Here is a 26,378-nt window from a genome sequence, read left to right as displayed (position 1 = left end):
AAACCGAACACATCAAAAAGCCAACAAACCAACTAAAACGGTAAACAAATGAACCAACAACCCCCCCCAAAACACCCAAACCCATCGAAACAAATGGCCCAGGCCTATGTTAAGAATGCAAGTTTAGACGTAACTGCTGCAGACCTCTTGCAGTTTGAAAGATCAGGGTCTTGATTGGTTTGTTGGATATCCCTCCTCTTTACCCCCAAGAAAAGTAGCATATAAATCAATCAGTATATCTCTTTCCAACATTTATGAGCAATGCTTTCTCTACAGAATATGATTTGAGCTATGGGAATAAAATGATAATGAGTTTTATGAGTTTTGTAATCAAGGCTAAGTATCAAGGCTGCCAGCTTTTGGCTTCTTCTCTACGACAGATACGCTGGGATTGGCAATATTTCTGCCCTTCGGTTTGCCTTTCTAAAATTATTTTAGCCAGCAAGAAAAACGTGTAGTGCTAGCAAACAGTAACACTTCTTGCATTAACTGACAAAACCTGACAAAACTCACCTTCTTGATGAAAGACCTCAACTAATGAATAAAGAGATCTAAGTGTTTCAGAAAGCTCAGTGCTGAAAACTAACAGCAAGAACAGGGTCCCACATACGGCAGCAGTGATCTGCCTCCCCTTAGGAGTAATAAATCTGACAGGAACTGCTGCTAGTTACATCTTAATTTTTTCAAGTTACATTTTAACCCAATGTTTCCCAACAAAAACACGAAATATTTTTCAAAGGAAATCTCCCCCTTCCGCACTGGTGGAAGGATTTTTATTGTATTTATCTCAAAATAACTAAGTCAGCTGGAGGTTTGCTGCAGAACTTCCTGGACATGTTGTTCCCACTACAGATTCAAGAGACAAGAATGCGTTGGCTCTGAGATTTTAAGACATTCAGTGGAGACTGGCGTTAAAAGAGAACAACCCTCCACTCCGCTAAAAAATTTTGAACAGTCTTATGTACTTGGTCATCAACTTCCCTGCAGTTCTGAGGTCACTACCGCACGGAACTGTCAGTTGTCAAATGGTGGGACAAGACCTGAATTTCAACAGGAGTCCCAAGCCTGTTCGGCACCCTTGCTAGATCTCATGGAGAAATAAAGCAGCAGTTCGCTCTCCCCTTTATCTTTCAGACAGGCACTTTTGCAGAGACATAAAAATGAGTTATCAATGCCATTACTAAAAGATTACATTGCAGAGCTCAAAACCAATTGCTCTTTTGCTAAATACTGTTAACTGCAGACAAACTTACAAAACTGTCTTTGAAAGTTTTTTCTTGGTTGTTTTTTGGCATGTGATGTAGAACAGCTCAATTTTATTAAAAAAAGAAGAAAGAAACAGAAAACAAACAAACAAAAAAAAAAACCACAAAAAAATTTAATGGATTCTGCACTCAAATAATATTGTTACAACAAAAATATACAGAATGTACACAATACAAAAATATTTGGAAACCATAGCATCTTACCTTGCAAATACCACTTTGTTTTACTAGCCCTTAATGGGAAAGTGTCGTTTGTTCAGTATTTTAAGGCAGAAAATTACATTGTTTAGTGCTTTGTGTTTAACACTTGGATGTGTTGTCAGCATTAGTAGTGTAAGCAATAGAAAAGCTGCATAAATCTAGCTTTATTTGCAAACTAAACAGACACTGTGGGGGAGTCAGGAGTCAGGCAGTGAGCTCACTGGAAATTAAGGTACTTTTGCTACCTAAATCAGGCCTAGGGAATATTTTGTGCTCTGTGTGGTAAAGTACCCTGAAACATAAATTTTCTGTACTACTACTGGCATTTCAGAATACTCTTTAGAAAGCTTTTTCCAATTAAAAGCCAATGATTAATGGTGACATTAAAAATACATTTACCTTTAAACAAGCTTGGTTTCTGTCTCTTGTGTGATTCTTTCTTTACAGAGCTGCAAAATGCACTGTTTTCCTTTATAACCAGCTCTCAGCATCAGTGAATACAGAAGGGATTTTTGTCGTATCACAGAGCACTGTAGAGCAGCCATTACTATAAAAGAAACAGAACAGCAGCAAAATTCAAAGAGGCTAAAACCCCAGGGGTGCTGGCCTTTGCTCTCTAGATCCCCATGTGCCTCCAGCAGTTGCTGGTGTTGAACAGCATCCATATTCTCCAGTTCCACATTGGGTAAAGCCAGTGGACGGGGTTTCCAAAGCAACAGAGCTGAGTTTAAATCTGTGTAAACAGATAAGACTTTGAGCTCTTTACTCACTGAAGTATGTGTGAAAGTCCTACCCACGATCCTGTGAGACTAAATATTGGCACAAACCAGCAGCTGTCTTGTCAGGTCAGCAGATAGCTGTTATTTTAGTACCAGCTCTAAATGTGTCAGATTCCATCCTTCATACCCCAGTTCAAATTGATCTAATCTGACTTAAAACACAGGGGCAGTAGGAGCAAGGTCTTGGGATACAGAATCCCTGAGTTTTATTTCTAGTCCAGCAACCTCAGGCAACGACAATTTCTCTGGCCTCCCCCTTCCCCATTGATAAAATACTTCCTACTGCTAAAGGAGCAAGTAGTGAAGAATCACAACATGCCACGTAAGTGCTAAGATTCCTCATCAACTGATGGGGAAAAGTGACATGAGATGTTGTCTTAAGAACTCAGCAAAAGTAAATTCACCAGCACTTTTATGACTCCTCTACACCTCACTCAGAGACTGATTCTGGCAACCTCCTCTCCCATCACTCTGTTACAACCCTCCCGCTCCTCCTTCCCATATTATTACCAATGTGTGCAAAATCAATCTCTACCTGCCTCCAAGCATCCAGGAATAAAAGGTGCAATTTTCAAGCCCCATGGACTTCGATCTACCTGGTTCTCCTCCTCCTTCTTCCTCCCCACGGCTGTCTGAGCCACTTCTCCCATCTCTCCCCTGGGATAAGGGATCAGCAAGAGGCTCAGTCAGAGCCCACGGGTGCTGTCACCCTGCTGCCGGCAGGTGTCCCTGAAGGAGCTCTACAACCAGCACCCCAGGCTCTCCCAGTCTGCATGACTGCTCCCCACACTCATCCTGCTGCAATATACTTACTAAACGGGAAGTCCAGCACAGGAATGGCTTGCTTTTTTTTTCCCTTCAGGTGTTGTGTCGTCACTCAAGGACACAAGCAGAAAATAACTTCCTCTAATGTGCACTGTTCAAATCTGCACACTGGTAACAGTCCTTGCCTTTTGCTCTAGCACTGCGCATCTCTAAGGTTTATTAGAGTTACATTCTATCCAACTGATGTAAAATCCTGGCAGCAGCTGAAATAACACCAAAACAATCACCAAAACCAGTCCTTCAGTGGATGGCTCCTTCAGGAACATGCTGCTGACTGTGACAAGTTGGAATCACAAATGAGCAGGATGGAGAGTATTACATCTCCGACATATGCCAGCAGCTTCAAGGACATCTAGAGGTAAAAGAAAAGCTTGGTTGCTATTAGCTTTCTGGTGCTGCAGCACTGGGGCACTCCTGTGTGCATCAGAAAATAACATAACTAGATTTCCTGATACTCTGTAAAAACATAACAAGTTTTCACAATGTAATTTTAGTGATTAAAAAAACCCATAAAAGCTTAAGCACTTTGTGCTACTCCTGACTCCATGAGCTGACAGATTCTTAGCAGACAACAGGCTCTGTGTACAACCTGCTCTAGGTTTGGGGAGAGATTTCAGCTCGGATAAGCAGGAATGTGAGAGGGTTTCATTTCTTCACCCACAATAAATCTAGTACTGCTTTAAAAGTATGGCCTTCGTAGACTTGCTCAGACAGGGTATGGGAACACAGAACGGGAGTCAGAGAGATGAATAACAGTTTAAAAGAACAAGCCAGTTCATGTAAACTATGTTCCATCTACAGATAAAGACCAAAGAGGGGTGCTTGGATTACTCTGTTCAGCTGCCTCCTGCTGCTGAGCAAAGATATGTTGATCAGGGTCAGGCTGATGAAGAAACTGCTGGCCCTTGAACTTCTATTTTTCTGTGTCACCCCAGAGCACATCACTGGCAGGCACAGAAACCTTTCCTGGGGAGAAACTGATGAGCATTAAGTAGCTTTCAGATGAGAAATCAAAAATAAAAGTTAATTAGTGCATACTGTACTCTGGTAAATTATAGGCAAAATAATCTGGGCTTTGTTACGATTTAAGTTTTCTACCAAAATTTTCAGTTTTCCTAAAACTTCCAGGGGAACTCCAATTTCTGCTCACCTCTGTTTTAAAGGCATCTGTAATCAGAAAGGCTCAGCGATAGGTGAGGAAAGAAATGCCCTCCTTACGTGTTAACCATGCTTCTGTCAATATTCTCCTAGCTCCCCGCTCTCCTGCCTGCCTGCTGCTCTCCAGAGAGATGATCACCACTATGAAACGCACTGGGCCACCACCTGAAACGATGCATGTAAACTCTCCTGACTGCTTTGATCTGGACCCAAACTGCAGAGGTAAGACGGCACAGGGAACCAACCCCCTTCTCCAAAATGAAGAGACCTCTGACCCTTATCCCTTCCTCTTGTTCCTTGACCTGAGGGCCCATGAGCAATGTACTAGCCGCTCAGAACAAGCATGGTGCAGTTGCTCTCAGAGATCCCATTGCTGTGCACAAAGGTGGCAAAAAATTGTCCCTTTGCAGGTAAGGCTTATTCCAGGCTGCAGAAACACTTGTTCTCTCCCCCCTCCCTTTCCCTGAGGCAACAGGGGTTTTACTGGTGCACACTACTGGAGCAGAACTTCACTCTTCCAGACCAGAGTGATTTTTCCCATAAGAGGCGAAGATGGGGGCAGCTGATAAGCACTTGTGAACGTCCCCTCTAGAAAGACAGACTCCTCCCAGTTTGTGGTATCAACCGGCAGCACCAATTACACAGCTGACAAGATAAAGCCCACGATACAGAGACATTTTGCTACAGAGCAAACCCAACCGCTAAAGTGCCCGTGAGATGTGCTGTGGAAGGCTCTGGTGGCTGGTGCCTGGGGACCAGTATGCAAACAGGAAAAAGGAAGAAAGGAGCTAGTCTAGAGAGACTCCTGTGGCTGCTTTATCGAAGCCATCAAACCAGGTGGGTAAAGGGGAGAGAAAAGGAGGGCATCCACATTCCTGGACTGTAGTTTGGCAGCTCCCTAAAGCGAGAAGCAAAACAACATAAGCACCTTACACAGAAGTGTACCTACAAGCACTGCTTGTGCTACAGATGTTCCAGTCCGGTCCCCAGGTATGTGCAGGCAACCGTACAGACTGTGCTACAGACCAGTTACACATTGCTAAAACCTGGGCTTGACCAAAGTTAAAGAAAAAGGCATCACTGCAACTAGCTGTTGCTTGGAGACCCTGAACGTCCATTGCCTCAGGGAGCGGCATCCTCAAAATTTAGCAGTCACTTTAAAACCAGTTTTATCAGTTTCACAACCATCACTGTAACACAGTAACGCCCCTTCCACTTCAGTGGGAAACCAGTGCTACATACAACCTGATTTAACTCCACTGACTTCAGTGGACAAATTTGGCCCCAAATGGACTGTATGGCTGTAAAGACTAGACAGTTCCCACCCTGTGCTGCTATAGGTGATCCTGGTCCCATTTTTCTAGTAAGAACCTGCTGGAAGTGTTGAGATCCTTGCTAGGAACTCACTGCAGGTCAGGTGTTAGATCAACGTGGCCAGAAACAAAGCGAGAAGAAAACAGCACCTGATTGTCAGCTGATAAAAACACAATTGAACATTTGCCCTCCTTTTTTCCATCCCTCAGAAAAGAAACTCCAGCCACACCCTCTTGCCACAGTAGGCTCTAGGGGGTGGGGGGGTGGGGAATAATTAATTAAAATCAAGTGGAACATACACAGTAGAAGTCACCTCTGGTTGGGTGTCCACAATGCTCTATGAGTTCCCAAGGTTTTTAGTGCAATTTCATTTGACCTGTAGTTGAAGACCAGTCTCCATCACTTTGGGTGATCAAGTTCTGCTGATTCCTTTGAAAGGTGCGTAAGACAGGTTTCACCATAGGCTAAAATATCTTAGGAACCATTCAAGTAATTAGACAGTGGCACTGGTGTGGCTGAACAGCCAGATGTGTCCATAGAAATCAAACCCAAGCTGCCTTGTGAGCACCACGCGAGTCGCTAATTAGTAAATGTCAGCTCTTTTTCCCTTTCAGTGTTCAGTAACATTAAGGAGATTCATTCAACAACTGGCCGCAATTCCAGTACTGACCTGGAAAATACAAACATCTCATACAAAATATTGATGTGTGCTAACAAACCAAGTGATAAGCGCCCAGGTACAAGCTGCCCAGTGGGAGCCCTGGCAGTGCAGAAACTGCAGGGTCCAGGCCAGACAGCATTACCGTACCTGCTAGATTTGTGAACAAACTGATCAGCCCATTCTTCAGTGAGATCTTTCAGCATCTCCTCCAGCACACACTTGCATTCAAAAGAATCATCCTCCCCTAAGTTAAATATAAAAATAGATCCACCATCTTCGTTCATTTAACATAGCTGACAGATGACTTCCGCTCTCAAGTTTTCTGTCCCATGTTTTCATGGAGGAGGAGGTAGCTTTAGATCCAACAGGCTGTAGGCAAAAATGTTCCAGAAGATGGCAAACAAGACAAAAATTACATAAATAGAAAGGAAGATCCACCATAGAGTCTGATCTTGGAGTCTCTGCTCATAGTTCCTCAGGATGATGACACCAAGGGTGATTCCAACCATCACCCCTCCCAGGTGAGCCATGAAGCTGGGGTGTGGGCACGGTGGGTAAGCAGAGGGGTGGAATCGCAGCCACACGGCTCTTCCAAATTCAAAGCTCACTGGAACAAAGAAGGAAGAAGAAATTAATCTTCTCGGTCTATCCCTTCTCAAGTCCATCTTGCAGGCCGTGCTGCATCCCTGAAGAGATACAGAGTGAGAAATTGCCTTGTGTAGTGAGCACAGGGAAGCTGGGAAGCCATGACTATGTAAGGGTTGTGGAGTGCAGAGACGAGGTCTCCCCAGTGGCTGGTAAGTGGCCTGGATTCCTGGAAGTGTGGACAGGTGTGAGAATATTCACCTTCCAAAATTCATACCAAAACCATAAAAAAAACTTAGACTTTGAAGATAACTGTCTGTGATGAATACACGGCTTAGTTTCCCTTATTGTGCCACTCTAGGGATATGGCTGGAAGATAATTCATTAATGTGTGTTTAATACTGTTGCCATCCCAGATAAGAAGCGCTCTAGGAAACTTAAGTATTATCATAGAAAAGCACTGCTTGTTTGCAAATTCAAATATGTGACATTTAAGTCCCAGACCCTCACAAATGCCACAAGCTACAGATGCTGGCTAACAACAAACCCTCATTTACAAATGCTTGTGTCGAAAGCCAAAATCTGCATTTGAGAGTGATGGGGTTTCTGCTGCCAGAAGGTCCAGCTGCAAGTTCCTACCAAAACTGCTGCAAAGTTAAAACTCTCTGAATCAGCACGAACTCTTATGACAAGGACAAACAAAACAGGATTGCGTGTGTGTCAAGTATTGCTGATACTTACTACAGATCAAGGCAACAGCCATGCGCAGAAGTTTGAATTGGCACTTCATGCCTGACCAGTTCTGGAAAAGAGACAAGGAAAACAAAGTGATGCTGCATGTAAACCTGGAGGGATTTTACATTCAGATCTACACTGATTAGGTGACATCAAATAAAACTATGTTAAGTAGCACCTAGCATACAACACAAGCATCATTCTGGTTAACGTCACACAGCTCGTCATGATTCACTTGGAGGTCCAGCACTGTCACCTGTCAGGCAATTTCTCAGTGCATTCAAGCCCTACTGCACTTTTCCCGTGCTACTGCCTGTACCTCAGGCTCCCTGAAATTCTGCAACTCAGATCTTCAGCACAACACACACAAATAATAAAGACCTCAATAAAAGCAAACCAAGGAAACAGTGCCATAAGAAAGCCTGGATTTGGCCTCCTCTGTCTTTAGGCTTGGTCATTAATCAATACAGTGGAATAACAATCTCTGAATGATAGTCAGAAATCCTGGGAGAAAAGTTTAAACTCCTCCTCTTCCACTTGCACAAAACTTCCAAGCAGAAAAAGAGATAATGTTCTGTGGAACTCAGACATATGACAAGACTATTATTATTATTATGTGACAGGAACTTTGTCTGTTGAAAGCAGTATGAGATACCAAGCTAGCCAGGCTCCTTGTGGAAAAACTCCCTGTTCATCACACAAAAGGAATAAGAAAAATACTTGTAAACTCTTCAGCCTAACTTTAATGGCACCCAGTGACTTTTCAGCCTGCTGAAGAAATATTCAGCAATACATATTACATATATTGAAGTTTTATGTGGGCTCTCTCTGTAAATCACTTCTGTGACTGCAAAAATGCAATCTCTACAAAATAAGTAACCCATTTTCGTTCTCCACAGAGACACTAAACCAGTCAGAAGGCTCTGAACTCATGCTGATTAATACTGTGCTGCTTCCTTCAGTTTTCATTTCCATGTAGCTGGTTTGAATTCCTCCCCTCACTCTTTTCCTTTTTCCAGAGTGACATGCTTTATTACTTCCCCCTGTTGGTTATTTTATGTATTTAATTCCAAGAATATTTATTTTTACAAGCAGGAATGTTTTCATTTCCTTTGGTTACCAAAATGCACAAGGGAACAGAAGATTCAAGACACCCTGCCTGCATCAGTCCCTCCTCTTCCCAGTACACTCAAAGCACTTATGGAAGCCTGTGTGCTTTACCAGCAAATGGCCAGCATGCCTTTCAGCATGTGGGAGCATCACATCTAGCTACTCAGTGAGCAGAGACAGAGAAGAGGGGGAAAGAAAAGCAAAGAAACTCCACCAGAATGGGAAAGGCAGTAAAAGTAATTTCAGATGAGAAGAGAGGCAGCAGATAATGGAGAAGTATAGATGCTAAGATAGCAATTGCTAAATGGATTTGGAGGAGGCCAATGAGTAGTGAAATGACAGGCCACTTTGAAGTGTTTTAAGAAGTCTGGGAAGGTAACTGGTGAAGACTCTCCACATACCTCTGGCAGAGCCTCTTCCTCTAAATCAACCCAAAATTTCCTCCAACATCCCCCTCTGACCCTGCGAATCTCGATGTGAAGAAACTCTGTGTCTGCATTACCACCCTGTGAGACAGAAGAAACTTCCTTCCTGCTTCTATTGGCCCAGTGGCAGGGAACACAAATCACACTGAAAATAAGTGTATACAAGGCATTTCCCCAGTAGAAACCCTGTGGTATAGGAGTACCCCCCTCTCCTCCACTCCTATCTCTCTGACAGCCACTCAACTATCCTAATGTGGATAACAGCCCCCAGCTCATTCATGCTCCAAGAAGCTTGAAGCCAGCAAAGGAGACCTAGTCTGCTCAGGAAACCGCTCACTTCCCCCACTCCCAGCTGCACAAAGGCTGCCTGGAGCAGTACTGCTGTGGGTTGCAGCTGGAGCCTGCGGACTTCACTGCACGCAAGCATCACATACAAGGTTTTCTTTTAGGCTTGGCACAAGTGCCCCCACACGTGCACGTGTTTTCCAGCATCCATATAACAGACTTTCTGTCTCTACTGCAGCCGACTTGCATTATCTTCCCACTCAGACCCAGAGGAGGACGCATTACCATCATTTTTATGGTTATTCTGCTCTGACACTGCTGGCACAGGACAGACATACAACCCTGGCCCACCACACATGAATCCTCTCTCAGCAAAGCCATTTTTGCCCAGCGGTCAGTTTCGGAGTCACACAGGCAGATACGCTGGGCTTTGCCACCACCTAGCTGAGGATCTTGGAGGAGCTCCTGTTTCCAGGCCTTAGAGGAATGACAATGCTGGTATTTACTGACATTTGTAAAGTATTTCATTAGGTGAAATGGCAAAAAGATGCATCACCAGTATGCCCAGGGTTCAGCTGCAGTCTGGGTTTTACAAGCAGAGATAAAGGATATTCTGCACACAAATCCACCAAATACTAAATTTCCTTAGGTACCCACTAACATGACACGGCACATGCAGACAGAAACAGGTCTGCAACTTCTGCAGAGCCAGTCAGCTCCTTCTTTTCCAAACATTCATCAGCCCATTGCAAGGAGAGCTGATAGCCTGGAGTACACTGACAAGTCTTGGATTACCAGCATCTTCAGCTTGTCCTGGCAAGCTGCCAGTCATCAGGGTACAAAGCAACCAACTGCAGTGTAACATTTCCATTCCAGGACCGCAACTCTGAGACAAGACTCTTAACTGAGGCAAGCTCTGAATGATCAACAGCTGGGTCAGGCCCTATTTCCAATGCCTTTGGGCCACCAGACCTGGCTCGCTTCCGAAGAGGTTAGACAGTTGTTCTGGTACTCACCATTACTATGTTGGCCAAGTGAGCTGAGACAAGAGCGTACACACCTCCAGAGGAGCCCACCACAGGCGCAGTCATATCAGCTACTGACACTGCCAGGGACCCTGGGAGAAAGAACAAGGGTTTGTGACAATTGCCAGCCAAATAAACAGTCTGTCCTACCCTGCATCCCTACTACTGCCTGTTTTGTGCTAATTGCTGCAGGTCAGTAATATAAAGGGGGGGTGGGCGGGGTTCAACTGACTTGTGAAGCCAACTCAGTGCTGTTGTACTGCCAAGAAAGCGACTGATTGATTCTTCTGCACCTACTTTAAAAGCAGCCAGGCACGGCAGCAACATATCTTCAAACCTATTCTGCAAAAAGGCACTTACACCCTGATTAAAATAACAAGGAAGCAGGAGACAGAAAAATGTCTGCATCTTGTCCCTCACCTGAGGATAAAATAGAATTAGCTCCCATGCTGGCAAGACAAATATTTGCACAGTGAGAAGGAACTGTGGACTTGGAACTTAGCACAGGCCTCTGATCAAAGCACAGCCTGTTACTTATAAAACTTAAGAGTAAAATTAGCTTAAAATAACCTGGATGGAGGCAGTAAACACAAGATTGCAAAATGACAGGTCAATCACATAAAGGCACCACTAATAACAACACATCAACATAGACACGCTTCTCCTTATCCCAACTGGAGGCTTGGATCTGCTTACAGCTCCTTTCATTGCAAACTTTAAGAGTAATTTAAGAGATAGAGAGACAAAGGCAGACTTGGTGTCACAAGGCAGGGATAATGAACATCTTTGTGATGAGCAGCAATGGGAAAAAGACCCAATGGCAAATCTTGAGAGAGTTCTTGGTAGTACAGAATCTAACAAACTTCTTTGCTAACTGCTCAGCTGATTCTGGGTCAAGAAAGTGCTGAGGTTCTACCAGCCAACTCTGCCGATAGCTTCCTCTGTCACTGCACGGCCCTGAGACTTCCCAGCTCTTAAACACCACCATTAAGGATAAAGTTAATAAGAGGTTAAGAAAGGAGTAATGAGAATTCGCAGTTAAGTCCTCGGACACTTCACTGAATCTCTTGATCTCAGCCCCAACACGTCTTCTTAGTAAAGCCAGACAACTGAGAAAAAAAGTTAAAGGTAGGGAGTGGCCATTGTGGCTTCTGTCTACATTTCACTGTTTATTGCTGATTATTTAGGAGCTGTGTTATCTATATATTACCAGATCCTCAGCATAAGTATGCCTCTTTCTCTTTCCTGGCACATGTCAAAGAAGAAAGGATGTTTAATAATTGGCTAACAACACGAACAGGTAAGGGTAGCATGGGATGCTTTTCTGTGTTGGACTGTCCAGTCATATTTGTAGTTCCATCCTGAAATAAGAAGGGAAGTTTTCCCTTTCTGTTTGGCACTTTCTTCCACAATTTATAGGTTATAAGGCGTGAAAGGCAAGTCTATGAGGATGTGGCAGCTTGTCTGAGAGAAAAAGTGGGATCATTTGCGTAGCAGAAATGAATCAGTAATGCTAGGTGGGCTAGTGAGCCTCACTCAGGCATGGCTACAAGCCTCCAGAGCTCTGGGCATTCAGCCCAGCCCAGTAAAACCTGCCTCTGGCCCTGAGGACCCTGCCAGCAAGCCCATGGCCAAAGAAATCCAAAAGGCAGCCAGCAACTGGCAGCGCTCGCCTGGGTTCAGTTGCAGCAGACTCAATGCTTACCTGGCACAGAGGTGCAATGCGTACTTACACAGGTATAAAGGAAGCCCCAGGGTCTGGTAGATGGATCTATGTGGAAAAGCTTATGCCTGGGAAGCTGCAGATTGGGGACCACTTTAGCACTTATTAAAATAACAGGCAAGGGATGGTGGAGGTGGTCTGCTAACTCCTTTCTCTGCATTAAATAGCGCGGTGTTTGTACCATGCCTAGTCCTGTGTCCTAGTTCCATTACTCTTTCCACAGCCTCTGTACTAAAATGTAGGATTTGTTAGTACTCAGTGCTGCCCATTTCACAAAGGCTTTATCTGCTCATTACAGAAAAGACAAAACTATGTAGCTGGAAAAAAAAAATCACCGTAAAACTTAAACTAAGGCAGTCAATCATTGTCCGAGTTCCACTGTGAAGCCCTTGGTTGTTCTCACGCTCTCCCCCTGTTTTAATTAGATGTTGATCTATTGTCAGCTAACTTCCATCACCCCCAAACTGCTGAAAATGCCAAATGTAAATAAAAGCAATACAGCACAAACTAAAAATCAATCAAACCCCCTGGCTTCATGATTAAATGAATTTCCAGATTCTAGTGCACTGCTCACAACCTACAACCAAAGACTTGTTGCTTACTTAGGCTGCGGAAAGCAGACAGCACAGGACAAATGAAGGAAGAAGAACTGACACACAACCTGGGTAAAAAAAATTATTCTTCACGCAGGGATGCCTGTGATGTCACCTTTCTTCTAGGCCTCTATGGGACACAAGAGGAAGGGAACAGCATGACCGCTACATTCAGCAAGACCATCTAAAGCAAGGCTATTTTAAAGTAACAGGTTGTTGGTGCTTTTTTTAGCATCTGTCCTAAACACAAAGCCTATGGCTAGTTAGAAACAGATGTCAAGTTGTAGCATATTTCCCACTTCCAGCCTCCAAAAGAACTTTGACGCACAGAAGACAAATGATTGCTCTTCTCCTACACCCAAATGTCACAAAATATTTCTCCTACACAAAAGTCAGATTTTCAGATGCTTCTCCATCTGGGGCATCCAGAGGTGTCACCTACCTGCCACAACGCCAGCAACGTACACAAAACTGATCCTCGCAGCTCCGTGCACCATTTCCAGGGGAACCCCAACCAAGAGCTGAAGGACAACATTAAGTCCAAGGTGTTCTATCCTGCGGCAAGGAAAAACAACAGTTGTCCTCTTTTCTAACTCATTGTCTCCCTTCTCTAAGCTTGAGACAGAGATATCTTGGAAAGGAAATCAAATAGCATCCGCTTCATGAAGGTAGACTGTAACACCAGGAAAAACAATGGTTCCTGAAAAAAATCAGACTGAGAGCTGCAATGTCTCTTGCCTCCTTGCAGCTCATTGTCCTTTTCATATCCATCCTGGTCCTTTCAGCCAAAGGCCTCTTAGCATGCTTGGTTCTTAGTAAGGCGCTTTTTTTTGTTGTTTGTTTGAAGAAGTTAAATGACTTGTCCAAAAAAGCAGCAAGATGGCAGCAGAGCCTGGAACAGAAGCCAGAAACTTGACCTGCACCTCCTAATGATACAGCCTTTCCCTGCACATATTACACTGCCATGACGTGGAGCAGATATCAAGTCAAGAGCAAGGAAAGCCCAGCAGTCCCAAGACAGTTGCTGTTCCTTTGTGACATATAATGCCGCTTTACTGTTTGTGCTATCTGACCCTCACCTTTTTCTGCTGTGCCTACTTCAATGTGATTCATGGTCAGAATGGGAAAAGAGGGCATTTTTATCTCTGGTTAGGTGCCCAGCTAGACACAAGGTTTATTCACTGAAGCTACTCTGTTCACCCTCCCTTGTTCCCATTACAGTTAATAGCAAAACTCCTGCTGAACACAATGGGAAAAGCTAGGCTGAAACTAGTCTTGTAGAAAACCCCGCTGTGCACATCGTGCAGGACCACTTGCAGCCTAGAGGTAGAGAGCGTGACAGCTAAGAGTCAGAGTGACTCTAAGAGAGAGCACGTGAGTATTTGATAAAGACTCTAGTGCAGCAGTTTTCTCCTGTGCTGAATCAATAGTTTCAAAGCAAGTTCTTTGTTGCTGTAATCAATAGTAGTTAACAAAACTACTTTTCAAAGCTCTATACAAATATTCACCCACGCCTTTGCTATCTGCAGGATGTTCCAGTAAGGTAACAACAGCACCAGGCCACTGATCAGGGTCCTTCTCAACACTGTGCTAGTGTCTGAGATTTACCCTGGGTTCAGAGGGCTGTGACCCTGCTGAATGGCCACATCACACCGGACTCAGGGGTATACTGTTCTCTGTATGAAGAGTGCCTGAGTCTGCTTACAAAGCAGGTGGACCTCAATGACACAATGGTACCCTGAAAGCAGAAGGCTAGCATCTTTGGGGAGAGAGAGTGCAAAGTAGCTACTGCATTGAAAATCTACATCCTATTTTATAGAAGAAAAGGATTGCTCACAGACTAGCAATCTTTGGTTCAAGTTATATGCATTTTCACTGTTTTGGTCTTTCTTCATGTTACCATAGCAATTTCCCATATACATCAAAGAAAAACGCTGATGGTGAGATGCAGTAATGACAGAACAGGCTCATAAACGAGAATTTAAAGTTGGACCGGAAAAAACTGCTAGAAATGACACTGCAGGAAACAGCCCTTTCTGGATATCTTAATAGGTTTGTTTCCACTGAGTATCTCTCCAAGGATAAATTTGTCTCCTGCACGAGACACTCAGCACTGCAATTTGTCATCATGGGAAACTGCTGCATGTAACAGCTTTTTATTACCTTGCTCAAGACTTTTGAAACCATTTGGCATGGCCATATACTGGCACTCATTCTGATCCTGCACATTCATAGAATTTAGGAACGACCAGCAAAGGTCAAACTGAGATCACAGAAGAGTCAAAGCATCCAAGTGCCCTTTTACAGAGGGGAGGGAAGAAGCTTTGGCTGGCACACAGTCAACATCATGAGGTGGCACCTGACATTTTCACACAAAGCGCTGGGTCTTATTTTTCAGAGGAAGCTTTTGTAAGAGCTCAGCAAAGTTTATCCTAGACTCTAAAGTGACTCTGATTCACAGCTGTTCTTAAAAGACTTTCCAGGAGCAATTCCAGTCACTTCTCCTCCCCATCATGCTAAGAGCTTTGAAGGCTCCACAGTCAATAAGCACCCATAAAATATAATTAGCCTTTGCCAGTGCTGAATGAGTCATTCTTGAAATGACAATTTCATTGATTTATTAAAGACTTTCTCCTTCCCTGGGACCAAACAAATGGGACTGAGCATCAATGCAAGTCATTAGTTATGGCAGTGTTACAAATGCGTGGGCCCCAGATAATCAACGCCTGCTTTCCATGAAAGCAGAAGGGCAGAATTTACAACTTTGCCTGCCTTTTCAGCCCTTGACAAAGCTCCCTCCATCAGGACCAACACACAGCCCATGCATTTTTGGAATCTTTCTAGAGGCACAGCCAAACGAAGCCTTAGCAACTGCTGTCTTCTCGGACACCTTCCGGCTGTCACTTGCTCTTCAAAAAAACCAGACCGAGTGCACTAAATTAAGGAGCAGTCCACATTACCATTTTAAAGTCTCAGCTGGAAGCAGGATAACAATAGACTCCATGGCATTGTGTTAGCCTCTCATTTGAAAACCGCAGGAGAATGATCACCTTCCACTAACGAACATTATTACCTTTCCAAGATTTATCTGTTCTCCTGATACAAAAGGAACTTAACACACAGAAGTCAGCAATAAATGAACATTTAGCCTAACTCCAGATACTGCAGATAAATCATGGGGTTTATTGTTCCAGTGGGAATCTACATTGTTTTGAAGGCTACTAGTAGCTACTAGCTACTAGTTCTTTAGCTGTAGCTGAAGAACTTGGAATCCATCACAAAAACAGTTAAGTCTTCTGCACACCACCTTCCCCTCTGCTCATCCCTGAGCCAGCCACAGATGTGAAATAAACCTGAGATATTTTCCAGCCAGTAAGTGTGAAGAATGCCAGAGTACTGCCTGCTACAGGAAAGGGTGACCTTGCACGCATTAAAAAAGCATGCCACAGGTGATACAGAAAGACATCTAAATGCTGCAAAAATTGTCCTTGTGCAGGTGCTTCCTTTCAAATGTATCCCAAAGCAACCTGTGGTTACATAAGTGATATAGTAGAACACCACCACCACCAGAAGAAAACCCAGAAACAAATTAGCTAACTTTAGTTAAAATCAAGTGTTTCTTCCCTTTACAAGCCCAGTTTCCCCCACGTCTTCAGTGAAGGAAATTTCCAAATCTCGTTTTACATAACCAGCCTCATTTCTAAGCCAAATAGTCTCCACTTGCAGACTGAAACCTACATACAATGGACTTTTCGGAGGGATTTAGCATGCAGAGTACAGATGTTGCCATTTTCACAATTTTCATCTATAATTTTTTTCCTACTGTCCCCTTGGGTGGAGTCTCTTCTGTCCTACGATTTTTAACCAGAGATATGGGGCACATTTTGTGCTCAAAGGCAATGACACACGAGGCAGTTATTCCATGGCACAGAAGAGACATCAGCACGCCTTCTATCAGAGACACGGAAAAAGGAAAAGATCAGCTTCATCCTTCTGGCCTTTCATAGGAGAGCATTGACTGATGGGAATATAGGCTTTCTATTTAAGAACAAAGGGTCTTTATCCAGTTTCAAACTATAAACTACTGCTAAAAACCCTGTTGCAGTAATTTTTCAATGACAGAATTAAAGAAAATTGCAATTATCTGCTATGAATGTGTGAAGATAATGATCTGAGAAACTACTCCGAGGAGGCAGAGTGCTTTGTACAGGGATGAACTTTCGTGTGACACTCATCACCATGGCATCACAAACATCACACAATTAAGTCTCTTTGAATCTTGGGAGCACTAGCATAGTTGAGAAGCACAGAGTTAGAATCCTCATGCCTTGTATTCTCTTTCCAAGTCTGCTACGTACCTCCCATGGGATGAAGGAGGATTCGTTTTACTGTGCACTTTCATTTGCATTTTGCATTAGATGGACCACTCTCCATCCATCTGGTCAGTTGAGATTGTCAGATCTTAGGGAACACTGGTGTTTGCACAGTGTGTACAAAAGGGGAGCTCAATCGACTCAGGCATCTGGGCATTATCTCTGTCCCTACAGAAGGGACAACTTTACTAAATGATGACGTACCACAGGCACAGGGATTTTAATTGTCTTTTCCAACCTCAACTAGGAAGTCTAGCAAGAATATACCATATAGTTTTTAAATACCAGTCCAGCACCTTTGCAAATATGTTCTACCACTTGCATAGCTCCCCCCTAGAGGGACACTGGGCTGCTATCTGGAGAGTTTTAGGAAGCACACACTGGGAAGTGCACAATAAGAGGAAGGTGTGGTCCCAGCACTGCTGGGGGGAAGAGCAGCATCTGTTAAGTTCCTCCCTTCAGAGAGCTGTGAAGTTTTGCTCCGCCTTGCCCCACACTCCACAACTGCTTCAGATTTTTATTTGCAATTTAGAATTTATTTTTAAAAATTTATTTCTGAGCCGACTCTGTCACTTTGTCCTCCTCCACCTCTCTGGGGAACCTGAACTGTGGGGAATCTCCGCAGTTTGTAAGTACTCACCCTGCATGCATGAATATGTAGGTTAGATACCTCCAAGCCTGAGCACGGAGCTGAGGATGGTAAAGCAATGCATTCTTCAGGTATAAAGGATGACTGACTTGCAGCACAAATCTGTCTAATACCACTCCATTGTAAAGAAAAAAGGCAACCTAGAAGAGCAAGGAGATTCCTTGGTTAGCAAATGCCTTCTCTTGCTGAAAAACACTTAGTAGCTCAAAATCATGGAGAAAAAAGGTCAACTTTACAGTAATTTTTCTCCCATTTGACAGCTTCACACAGCATGAAAGATCCCTGTTTTGAGGAACCCCCAACACATTGGCATAACTCAATATGTGGCTTTTTGTAACACCAGCCACTTAGTCAGAGGGACTCTGCATCCTTCTAAGCAGTGCCACATTTATTCAAGTGCATTAATCACAAACTGTTCAAGGATCTCATTTGGGCAACAGATCAGAATATTTAACCCAGTTTCTCTTCCCTCCTCTTTCTCTCCATTCACAGAACAGAGGTAACCAGATAGGAATTTTTCTTCTAATTCCATTATTTGAATTACCAGTTTCCCTAGAACTGCCCAGATTTTCACTCCTCAAGAAGTTTTGCTATAGTTTCTCAAATTCTGTAGTTTCATGCACAAACTGTTTCAATGATTACCTGTTGGAGACAGGTAGGATCACAGTCTTCACTTACACATGCACATACAGGTAAGCCAAAGTCACTATCAGCCTCATGCTCGCCTGGGTCTCAACGAGTCCCACTCTAGCCCTTGTTAATGTCCCAGCAAAGCCTTTGACAGTGTGCGGTGGGTTCCCAGAGAGAGGGCATTAAGGTACTTGCCTCTACAATAGTGATGGTAATCATGAACCAGGGTGGAGGGCAGCAGGTATAGCTGTCGTAGTACCACTTGCGGTCTATCTCTCGTGGCAGGGTTTCGTATGCAACGTGCCGGATCAGCCTCTGCGAAAGGCTCAGCCCCGTTTCCTCCAGCAGCGCCTTGCTGCACAGCCTCCTGTTCCCCTGAAGGATGGCCTGGCGGAAACTATTCGACCTTTTGTTGCTCATCTGGGTAAAAAGAAAAGGAAGAAACAATGAGGACAAAGCAAGGCCTGGCACAGTCATCCAGGGAGATTAGTGCCAGTTTAGCAGGACCAGATCTCTGGCAAGACAGAGCAGAGGCTGCTGATGCACCTGGCTGCGCTCTCTGGTGCATTCTCCAGCCTTCCATCCACTGTCTTCGCCATCAGTTATCATGATCCACATTCCAGGGCCCTCCCTCCCTCAGCTCCCCCTGCTCTATCACACTTCCCTACACTTGCCATCTCTTGGGGCACAAAATTTCTTGACTGTAGCAGCAGGTACATTCACAGCATCTAACCCGTGTGTTCTGGTCCTTGTTGGCAGGAGTTAGCTCCGGGCAAAGAAAATGATCCCTCTGTGTAAATCAAAACTGCACGAGCAACAGCAACAAAACAACAAACTAAACTGGTGCAGAGGCTGTCTTAGCTGCTGTAAACTTACAAAAGGAAAGGATTTCTTTTAAAACAGTTATCCTCAGAGGGGGCAGGTTTTGCGATGGTGCAGGCTTTGGAGGATACAGCTAATTTGTATATGTGTTACCATCTTACATGCATAGCATTAGCTGTCTATCTTTTTTAAGCATACACTTTCCCAAATTGGATGCATAATTAAAGCAACCGCAAATTACGCAGGTAGAGTTTTATGCCTAGCCTGCTTGGGGGGAAAGAGAAAAAAAAAAAAAAAAGAAAAAAAACCAGGTCTGAAAGAGCTTGCTCCAAGATTTGGATAATTGCTAATTGGCCCTGATGTCAAACAAACCTGCTGCATTAGTCACTGCCTGTGCTGGCTGAATTTTGGGCAGGTAGGCTTAAAAGGCTAACCGTGCATAAAGACCACTGTAGGTGGACCTTTTACAGTAAAAGGCAGCAAAGCAAACATGATAGCCTGGCCTTTCTTCTGAAAGAATTGCTAACTGATCTCAGAAACCACCAGCATCTTCAGTCTCCCAGAACCAAACAAGAGATGACGTTCAACAGCACTGGTTTCCAGTTGTCTTTGATCACATTGGTTTTGGCTAATATCCCAAAGAGAGAAAAGCCCTCGTGCTCTCAGTGCCCAGGCAGCCGGGTAATTGTTCCGAGCTGAACCAAGCTTCTTAAAACACAGTAATCACTGCAGGGAGCCACCTCCTGTTAATCACTGGAGGAAGGCAAAGGGGCCATCTGAGGTGATGGCACTATGACCCATTCTCCCAGCAGCTGCCCATCCCTCCTTAACCTTCCGTTTGCAGCCCATCCCTCCAATGCAGATATTCACTGGTGTGAGCAATATTGAGAGGCAATTGATCTACTTCAAGCTTTTTAAAACTGGGAAAAAATTTGTTGTTGTTCTTTTTGAGTTGTTTTATTGAGAAAAACGTTTACCCTAAAAACTCTTTCTCCTTTCTTGGTATTTCTCCTTTATTCTCTCTTTCCTTCCTCCATTCTTAAAACACTTGTAAAAGAAGAATTCAGGCAAGAGAAGCAGAAAAGGCAAAGAAAAAAAAAAAAAAAAAACCTGTCCACAAAAATCTTCTTCCAGTCTTCTCAAGTTTATCATCCAAAAGCTTTTCTCTAAAACTAGGGAAGATTGGGGGGAGGGGGAGTTGCTGGTGATTTTCTGTTGCATTAAGAAAGCCCACTTATATTGAAAGACAATATTTTCATAGAGAAACATCCACCAGATCTCAGTCCTTAGCATTTGTGAGACACTTTTTGGTAGGTGACAGACACACCTCTGTTTCAAAAGGTACCTTTAGCCACCTAATGACCTCACTGTGTCCACAGAAGAAAGCTTCGCCTCGGGTTAGTTCAGAGCCTGTCAGAGACGTACTGTGCATGCTCCCTTGCAGAGTTCATTCTGTTATCTCTGGCCTCACTCCTCTTGTGGATGAGAATAAATTCAGACTGAAACTATAACTTTTCCTGCTACAGATGAAGATACTGGACAGTCGACTGAAGCTGCTGATACGCTTATTCTAATTACAGTGATGGTGTGATTTTCCTGCCCACCACAACAGTCAACGCTTTTCCCTGCTGCAGCACTTCTGTTGAAAATATAATCATTTCTACAGTCAACCAAAGAAAATAATCATTGCAGTTCAGCATCAAGAATTGCTGACCACCCTCAGTAGATGATCACCTCATTGCTGCATAGACTGGTGGGAGAGATGGGCAGGAAACTCCAAAGGCTGCCGATGTTCACGTCTGTGCTAACAGAAATTTCCTCACATTTGTTCAGCAGAGTGTCCTAATGGAGGAACCTCTGAACCCACATGTTATTGCTGAGCAAGGCAAAACTGGACTTGCTCAGTTCAATCGACTGAATTCAGCACAGCCCCATCAGTCCAGTGTCCTGCTCTGCACTACTGCCAGTGCTGCCCAAAGAGCCCAAACAACAGCCAGGGCAGTGCAAATTCGTTAGCATGATGTTTCTGAAGGTGTTCCTCAACATATTGAAAACAAAAACAGAAAGGAAAGGTCGTCTTAGTTTTGTTAAGAGCAGGACACTGCAGGATCACTGTGGAAGTCGCACCTCAGATGAACAGAGTCTCTGGCTCTCCTGGGGAGGTGGGAAGATGGACCTTACAACACTAAGCAACTTGCCCAAGGCCACATGCTAGAGTTAGAAGAATCCAGGTTGCACGACTTCTCTGATCACTAAGCTGCACTGCTTTCAAGCCCTTCTGTTCAGCAGAAAACTCTGCCTTCCTCCTCCAAGAGAGGAAAGTAAATCACAGGACCTTCTACACCCCACATAGAAGCTAAAATGGAAGCTCATGACAATGTGATTTCCTCCAAGGAACGATGAAAGACAGTTGTAGCTTTGTTCCCTCCACTACCTGTTCTCACACCCCATTATTTTTACAAGGTGTTCCATATTGGTTGTTTCTGGCCACATCTGGCTGATAAAATGCCAACAGTTATTTCAACTGGTAATGATAGGAAAGCAGTAAATGTTGATATTACAAGAGCAAGGGAAGCCCTTGAGCAAAATGCTGATAGCTCCCCAGGGAGCACATGTGACTGCTGGAGAAAGACACTGTACGCCTCAACAAACACAGGCGTTTTTCTATACACTGTGAGGCACTGCCCGCGGGTAGCTTCTCTGAACAACAGGTATGGCTGTATCACATCTATTGCACTTGTAAGTAGCAAACACAGCCTCTTCCTCCTAGTTGATTTTCGGTAGACCTCCCCAGATACTACGAGATAGGCACAGAAAAACATATAAATGGATTAAGAGCTTCTAGGGTTTGGCAATACAAACAAAAGCAAATGCCTAAGAAATCATTTATGGCTATTTCAGATATGAGGTCATGGAATGAAAGTGTTCAGAGGTGGAAAATACTTTTGAAGTCACTTTCTTAGGTGGCTGGAATCCTGTCCCAGGACAGAGTGTGTACTGGGTATTCATCAGCTCTCAGCAAAGAGGCAACAAGAAAACTGCCCGCAAACTAAACCCAGCAGGTCGCGAACTGCTGCAGTCTTGCAGAACACATGGAGATATCCAGCACCAAATGTATTCTTCCCAGATTGTGACGCACCAGCAGACCCCTTGGAAGGAACACGACTGGCAAGGAGTAAGATACTCCCTGCATCCAACAACAGTAGGTGCTGTGTAAGCGGGAGCCAGATTTCAATTTACCCAGAAAATTAAAAGCCTTTGGTATCCATAATCACAACACTAACTCTTCAGAGCTCTTAGCACTAACTAAACCTCCTGCCACCTCAGACAGGGACATAAAAATATTTGTCAGGCTTCCTTTAGAGCAGAGGATATGGAAAGAAGGTCCAGGTTTGCTCTAAATGCCGTAGTCTTGGCATGGTTTTACACCCAGATGAGGCAGGGACACACATGCTGAAAAGCCCCCACAATCCACTAAGATGTAGATGACTGGATGTGCTGAGCACGTTAAAATTAGGCCTCTGGGTAAGAAGACATCCTGCTGGTCTCCACCTGCAATCATTGCCCATCACACCGATGAGGAAATGATTTCCAAAGAGGCAGCACAGCTGACTGCCAGGGCTCAAGCAAACATAACAGTCCTGGGCCTACTCACATAACCCCACAGGTCTCTGGATCATGCTGTTAATCTCAATATAGGAAGTGATGGGCATGAGGAGAGACAGAGGATTACGTCGCTACTGCTGCTCTCACCAACTCTTGATGATAAGACTATTCTGTTCCTCAGACTGACTTTGGAAGACTCAAATCTTCCCCAAGAGAGAGTCACAATTAGCATGTGGTCACAATTTGCTGACTTGATTTCAGAATTATGTAATATTGATATTTATGAGCCAAGTTTTAATCATCGGCTGAAAGAACACTGGGCCCGTTGTTGGCCTGCACATTATTACAGCTCCAAAAGCTCAGTGCAGCCCATCCCACTTCTCTTCATGCAATTGATACGGCACTTCCTTAATGAACGTGATACTAAAGCTGGAGGCAGATGGGTACAATGAGCAGTATGTGGAAAGTGAAGGTAGTGGTGGGGAACAACACGTTCCCTTAGTCCTTCCTGCCTGCAAAAAGTTATTATGCAGAGAGAAAGAAATTTCCCTTGCAAAACAGCCAAACTGACATGCCTGGTAACCATGTACTGGCACCTCTGCCCTTTGGTACTACCACACCAAAACAAAACAACGCTTAGTGCTACAGCTCTGCTCAAAGGATGGGTTTGATACATCTACCAGAAAGGAAAATTTTTTCCTGCTTGGATCTGAACCTGTCTTCAACATTGAAAATGTCAAAATTTAGGATAAAAGTCCTTACCATCTAGTGTGGGACAGTATCAAACATTGGTAAAGTACAAAGCCCTGCTTTCGTTCAGCACACAATGCCAATCTAGAACCAGGCTCAGATAATCTGCAACTTGCAATGGAAACTGTCTATTCCCACTGGCAATTTCTCTGTGTTTCTTGTCTATCTGTACTACTGCTGTCACCTCAGATAATCAACAGCCAAGTCATGTAGCATTTCCCCATCTCCAGTTTCATGGTCTTGTGTGGGGCACAGTACCCTTTTAACGGTTTTTATTCAGCCTCACTCAGGAGGTTTCGAAAAACATGGATTTCTGCCCATTACGTATTGGCATCTTCGAGGCTGCTCTACAGCTATTTTTAAACACATACAACACTGTGACAGGCAATGCATTCAGCTCTCCAACTCTGATCCTCCAAGACCCACAGCACTAAATCAGAAGTTAGCACAAGCTTTTTAAAAGCCTCTGTCAGCTCCAGTTTTATAACCCACTTTACTTACAAATGCAGCCTCTCCAATCAGTTTTGCTTTCAAGATTCACATTTATTTCCTTCCCTCACTCCACACTTCTACAAAATGCTAATGTGGGCAAAGACGGCTTCTCCCAAAACACATAGCTCAGCATCAGGTTCATCTGTCACAGATGTTCCATCCTCTGAGTCAACTTGATAGCACTTTCCCAAACAGTATTAAATGGAAAAAAAAGCAAATACCAACATCCTGATTTGCTTTGACTAAGCAGTGGTTTACTTTGGGGATTCAAGGAAAGTTAGAGGCAGGAAAGACCAAATAAATTACCCTGGTCATTGCACGGGTATTCCCCCTGCTCAAGGCTTTGTCTGGACTTCCACTAACCATGCCAGGCTTAGATCTTCCAGCACTTCCATTAGAAAAGGTAACCATATTCAGATTTCAAGGTTAATTGCAAGAACACTGCTTGCAGGACAAGACTAACATTGTGGTTTAAATAACGTTGTGTCAAAACAGAGCAAGTCTGAAACTTCAAACCTCCCAACACCTGTCCCATTTTTCTTTGGTACTGGGAAGGATTCCACAACTGAAATGAATCCAGATTTAATTTTTGGAAGCAAAATTTTTTTAACATATTTTTAAAACATTTCCCACTCACCTATGTATTTTAGATACATACATGATTAAAGCAACCATCTAAGTTGACATCATGCTTCTCAAGTTTCAACTGTACATGACTGAAAACAGCTGAGGAATCATGGCTCAGGATGGAAATTTCTATTCTAAATTCCACTTTAACTGGCATAATGATTATTTGCCAGACTAGTTCACTTGGAAGAAAGTTTTCTTCTGCTCCTACATGTAGCCAGTATCTAGTGGACTCAGATCAACGTACAAGTTGAACAGTCTCTACAGCAGCTCTTGCATCCCAGTTATTAAATGTCAAGATACTCACCTGACCCCCTTCACCAGGTTTCTCCAAAAAGGGAAGGAAAACAACATGAAAGTAGCGTGAGGCACATTTGTCAGGAGGGCTATCCAGCTCCTGGAAATGCTCCCTGGAGTAAGAACTTTGCACCTCAATAAGGGCTTTAATAGACTGAGAGGTAAGAGATGGGTAAGGACACAATCACATGACTGCTCTTGAGAAAGCTTCCTCCTTACTCCTAATAGCAAAATATTAGATAAAATACTGAATAAAGACATTTTCAAACCTTTTGTAATTAAATATTTATTATTATACCTCTGAATAAAGGCCAGGGATAGAGCTCAAGAATCCTCTACTTTCAGCCAAGACCATGAATCAAGGACAGAGGGAGCACTTAAAGGGGTGTCCCATTGGAAGACGAAGGACATCCCTTTGGGATGTCCTCTTGATGTTTGGCAGAGGATCTGCTCTGGTTCAACAGCACAGCTAATTGGAAGCACAGAGGGGAAGAAATGGAGCTATAAAACCTGCAGCTTTGCATGCAACAAACCTTTCCAGATTATCAACAGAGAGAACAAAATGACAAACACTGGACAAAACCACTAGAACTGACGTCCTGGGTTATTCTGCAATAGCCTTTTAAGCTTAAAACACTCACTGGAAAGGGAACAAGGATTTAGCAGGAAAAGGAGATATTCATTTGGGCAAACTTTTGTCTTGTCCAGGGATTGCCCTGTGAATTAGAAATTTAGGCTTTATCGCTTATCTTCCCAGTGGCTTAGGTAATAAAGAATTAAATGCAGTTCCTGCAAAGCCTTGTTCACCTAAGCATTCTACGCAGGCTGTCAGCTGGTTCCGTAAAGGACATGCAAAGACACTGGAAGTGGAATTTATAGCTACTTTATGACTGTGCTACAAAGTACTTCTAAGTACCATTAAAAAAAACCTCAAGCAAACCATGGTTTAAAGGACCTCTCTCACCTCCCCCCCCCCTCAAGAATACAGTATGTAACTTCTTAGAAGCTCATCTCCAAAAGGTAATGGAGCTCTCCTGGTGCTGTCACATACACACAAAGCCAAAAGATAACTTTATTAAAGAGAAAACATTGAATTTTATCTCTTTTCCTAGCTGCAGCTCTTCTTTCACTCTTCCCCTCATTTCAGTTCAAGCCAGGTTGGAGGGACTATCCCAAGTAAAAGCGTTATCATTGCAAGCACCGAAAGAGCAAAGGCAAGAGTTACCTTTCAAAGCAGAAAGGATGGCCGTGAAAAATCTATGGGCACACACAGTGTCCCCACAAGGGAGAGAACCAAGCCTTGCTTTTATCACTGAAGTGGCTAATAAGGACAAATGGCTTCCAGCCATGCATTATTGGAAAATGGCTTAAGAAAAATATAAGCAGCTACCTTTGAAACCTTGGAAAGCAATGGAAAAGCAGGCTGGAGTTAGAGGGGAACAGCAGGA

The 26,378-nt window shown here is 43.7% G+C and overlaps 1 protein-coding gene across 1 annotated transcript in view; it reads right to left on the bottom strand.

Annotated features, from left to right (window-relative positions):
• Window positions 1-6,538: 6,538 nt before the first annotated feature.
• RHBDL3 (rhomboid like 3) overlaps window positions 6,539-26,378 on the bottom strand; it is a 62,182-nt gene continuing 42,342 nt past the window's right edge. The window contains exons 4-9 of the mRNA XM_086473777.1: window positions 18,532-18,756; window positions 17,698-17,846; window positions 13,127-13,239; window positions 10,360-10,460; window positions 7,530-7,590; window positions 6,539-6,810 (exon numbers count right to left, since the gene is read on the bottom strand). Of these exons, the coding sequence (XP_086329903.1) occupies window positions 6,539-6,810; window positions 7,530-7,590; window positions 10,360-10,460; window positions 13,127-13,239; window positions 17,698-17,846; window positions 18,532-18,756 (921 nt within the window). The remainder of the gene's footprint in view (window positions 6,811-7,529; window positions 7,591-10,359; window positions 10,461-13,126; window positions 13,240-17,697; window positions 17,847-18,531; window positions 18,757-26,378) is intronic.

Source organism: Leptosomus discolor, chromosome 15 (assembly GCF_034619465.1).
Source record: "Leptosomus discolor isolate bLepDis1 chromosome 15, bLepDis1.hap2, whole genome shotgun sequence".
Classification (NCBI taxonomy): domain Eukaryota; kingdom Metazoa; phylum Chordata; class Aves; order Leptosomiformes; family Leptosomidae; genus Leptosomus; species Leptosomus discolor.
The sequence above is the reverse complement of the archived record's forward strand: the minus strand, read 5'-3'. Positions and strand labels throughout refer to the sequence as shown.